The sequence below is a fragment of the Chelonoidis abingdonii genome, chromosome 8 (genome assembly GCF_003597395.2).
Source record: "Chelonoidis abingdonii isolate Lonesome George chromosome 8, CheloAbing_2.0, whole genome shotgun sequence".
NCBI classification, from domain to species: Eukaryota; Metazoa; Chordata; order Testudines; family Testudinidae; genus Chelonoidis; species Chelonoidis abingdonii.
The window spans coordinates 5854360-5858420 of NC_133776.1; the positions used below are offsets into that span (position 1 = coordinate 5854360).

At 52.0% G+C, this 4061-nt stretch overlaps 1 protein-coding gene across 1 annotated transcript in view; it reads right to left on the bottom strand.

Annotated features, from left to right (window-relative positions):
• Positions 1-3852, bottom strand: part of RUBCN (rubicon autophagy regulator) — a 60516-nt gene extending 56664 nt beyond the window's left edge. The window contains exon 1 of the mRNA XM_075068964.1: positions 3719-3852. Coding sequence (XP_074925065.1) covers positions 3719-3756 — 38 coding nt within the window. The 5' untranslated portion in view covers positions 3757-3852. The remainder of the gene's footprint in view (positions 1-3718) is intronic.
• Positions 3853-4061: the final 209 nt, after the last annotated feature.

Below are 4061 nucleotides of genomic sequence, written 5' to 3' on the forward strand. Positions count from 1 at the left end.
GATACTCAAATTTGTAGTGACGCTGGAAGCAACATGTGCTCTTGGACTTTATCTGCAAAACACCAGGCACACACACCTCCTGCTCAACGCTTCATTTTCCAAAAGCCCTTTTCCCATATTAGGAGGCAGCAGCACAGTTGGTGTCTCCAGAAAAATATAGACAAATGCTTTGTTTTTCCTCTGCAAGGAGTTTCAATTGTTTCAGGGTGACTTGGGGCTGGTACATGAGCCAGTCTGACAGCTCTGTGCTTGACATTCTCCGTACCTCGGAAGAGACACATCAATAGGGACAAACCTTCTGCCCACCACCCCATAGCCTTAACCACGAGTTGCAAGAATCACCTAGGAAAAGAGGGGAATCCTGTTCTCCACGGCCAGTTCAGTCCTTGATTTTTCCTTGAGGCACCCCACAAGGGGATAATACAACTGGTGCAAGCTGTGGTTCTTGATTACATGAACAACGTGTAGCAGACCTCAACTCGCACCAAGGAGCCCGAACTGAGATGTTGCCTCACAGGGTTTCTGGAACGTATTGTTTGTTAGAACAAATATTTCAATAATCCATGCAACCCAAACAATCCCATCAACAGACCAGCACAGCATTAACCTAGTAGATTATAAAGTCTTTAGGCAGGACCATCTCTGTTATATTTTGACAGCGCCTAGCCACAATGGGCCTTTCAGGGCCACCACAATCATGATCTGCAACATACACAACAACAAAGCAGGAATGAGAAGAACAAAGTAGCAAGGAACGCGAATGCAGTTTCAAGCTCCAACAGGATCTGAGGAACATGAGGAGGGAAAAAAATACAGGAAGCCCTTTGGCTGTTTCCTTTGAATCATCAACATGGACAGTGAGGGGTGAAGAGGGAGTGGTACAGAGCACATGTTCTTAGGCCTTTTGTTTACAAATAAAACCCATGAAGGGTACAATTCTTCTGGAAGTGGCTGTCAATGGTTCAAGTAACCTTCTCCCTGCATGATTCTGGAATGTAAGCATTCAGCCAAGGCAGGAGAGACTGTCTCCATGTATTTCGCCAATATTAGCTGTCTTCCTGCCCCCGACGGCTTTCCTTTAGGATGCTTTCTCTGGGCCATATTACTCCTCCGTCCCTTCTTTGTGACACAGAAGTTAACGGAAATCTGCCACATTTAACTCTCAACACTACACCATTTATCAATGGTCTCTCCAGCGGTTTTCCAGTGACATGGCTGATCATTTAGAACATCAGCTACACGCCCCAAGCACTGTGAGTACCATTTTCACTGGTTGGCTAAAAGGAGAGTATCATCCTTCATCCTGCTCTTGATTCTGACATCGCCCACTTGTAAGTCTCTTCAGGGACGAACGGAGAAAAAAGCAGCACAAGATCACCCTCACTGCTGGCTCAACCTAATAAGTCTATGACCCAAGGAAGGACGCTGAACTGGCAAAACCTTCTCCCTCTGCCTGCAATTGATCATCACGGTACATATCAACAACTACATCAAATGCAATTGACAGGTATGTAGAATCATTGCAAAGAAGTGGATAATGCTGCACAAAGCACATGCCAGAATCCTTCCATGCAACGTACCATTGCATGTACATTTCACAGTTAAGCAAACAATGGAGCGAGCCACCACAGTGCTAGCTCCAGAAAAGACACTGCCCTCTTCTTTTCAATGGACTGATCGTGAATTCTGGGTGTCCACCATGGCATTATTTGTAGTTATGCACCAGTCACATGCACCTGCTTTCAAGGACTCTTAACAGTCCCACGGGGAATCACAATGCTTGCACTGCTAATGCATCCATTATCTATATATTTCTAACATAGCCATTGTAGATATGCTAGATCCCCATTTTTCCACAGCATGGATTTGCCACTTCAGGATCTGAGCTTTCATTAAAGCAAGAATTGTTCGTCCCTTCCTGGTCAGGAGAAAACTCAGAAAACATCATCAAATGCAATCAATTCAGGGTGTCTTTCTGAATCTCCTGGAAGTGTGAAACAAATAGCTCAGAGATGTGGGTTAGCCCCATTTCATCTCAATGGGTTAACTCTCAAACCGAGATTACGTTTACAGTGGGCAACAGTTATTTTTTCACTGCTGATAACATAGCAAGGAGACCATCCAGTAAAACTACTCCAAAACATTGCCTCAGATGCTAACAGCACAACCAACTGTCCCCTCCTATCACTAAACTCATCTGTCAATCTTCTATTACCCAGTTTCCGCATTGTCAGTACAAAACTCAATGATACCATGGGGACTGGTGTTGACCAAACGGAATTTATTATCAAAGAAATAATACAGAAGGCTTTGTGTATCTGACTGATCAGATTAATCATTGGTCATTTATTACATTAAAAGCCTATATTATTTTAACTTAACTAACCAGTGTATGGCACACAGCGCTGCAGAATCAGGGTCCAACTTACAGCTTGAACACGGGAGGCCTTGCTCCCTACAAGTATTCAGGTTAAGATTCATTCTTAAACATCTAAAATAGCAACATTTCCAAGTAACAAACCAGTCAACCAGGGACAGACAAACGTATCCAAAACAAGACCCTGATCAGAGACTGGAAATAAGGGTCCATTAGGATGGTTTATCAGCTCGTAAAAAATAACAAGACTTGCACTGCTGTCTTTGGAATCTAGGAGCCATCAAGGTATTCAACTCACATGTGCAGACAGCTCTATCCAGAGCTCTTTAGCCCTGACGGCTTCTGACAAAGCCAGAGCATACACAGGTGGGGCAAAGACAGTGTGTGACACAAGCCAGCTGGGGGTCAGGGCAGGCTCAGAGCTGGAACCAGACATTATGCCTGCCCTACACACACACCTCCCTATGTTGCCACATGCCATACCCCAGCACAGCCGCAAAACACACACTGTCTCTCCTCCACGACTGACCCTGCTATGTATCAATACCAGTAACACACCCAACCTGTGGCCCCCCCCCCCCCCCCGCCCCCCCTCAGCTTGAACCTGCCTACCCCATTACCCCCCATCCTGCTGCCCCCTTAGTATCCCATTGCCACCCCCACCCTGCCCCAGTTACCCGTGCCCCTATTCTCTGCCCCGCTACTCATTGCCACCCCACCCCGCTGCCCGCCCACACCCCATTGCACCACCCGCTGCCCGCCCACTACCCCAGCCGCCCCTCACCTCGCTGCCCCCACTTTACCCAGCGCCCTACTCCACCGCTACCCCATCGCAACCCCCCACTCCCTGCTGCTGCCCCAACTACCATCGCCCTTCCCGCTGCCCCCATCGCTCCCCCAACGCCACTTAACCCCATTTCATTCACCAGCCCCCGCCATGCCCCCTGCACCCTATCGCGCCCCTCACTCCGCTGCCCCGCCTGCCCCAACTACCCCATTTCCCCCACCCTACTGGACCCCGTACCCATCGCCCCCCTACCCCCTCCGTGCCCCAATATCCAATCGCCCCCGCCGTCCCATCGCTCCCCGAGCCACCACCCCCTCATCACGGGCCCCCGCTGTGCCCCGCCACCACATCGCACCCCGCGCCCATGCCCCGCTAAACCCATCGCCCCTCACCCGCTGCCTCCTGCGCACCATCGCACCCCACCGCCTCCCACTCCACCTGCCCCGCAACCCCATCGCCCCCTCACCCGCTGAACCGCGCTACCCCATACGCCGCCGCCCATCCTGCTGCTGCCGCCCCCACTGCCCGCCACCGGCCCGCAGCGCGCACACCACCTGCTCGCGCCGGCTCCCCGCAGCGCCCGATCTCCCATGCCGGCCTGGGCACGCGCTGCCGGCCCGTCTCAGCGCGGGCGGCCCCTGCCTGCCGCCTCCATCCCCCGCGCCGGGCCGGGCCCAGCCCCCTGCGAGCCGCACCCGCCCGCCGGCTGGGACTGCAGCTCCCAGCACGCACCGCGACAGGGAGACTACATCTCCCAGCATGCACTTCGCAAGACCACACCTCCAAGCCGGCCTCCCTCCCCTCGCACGAAGCGCGTCGGAACTTTAGTTCCCAGCATGCCCCACACCGATAAAACTACAGCTCCCAGCATGCATTGCAGCGTGAGTCCTGTCTGAC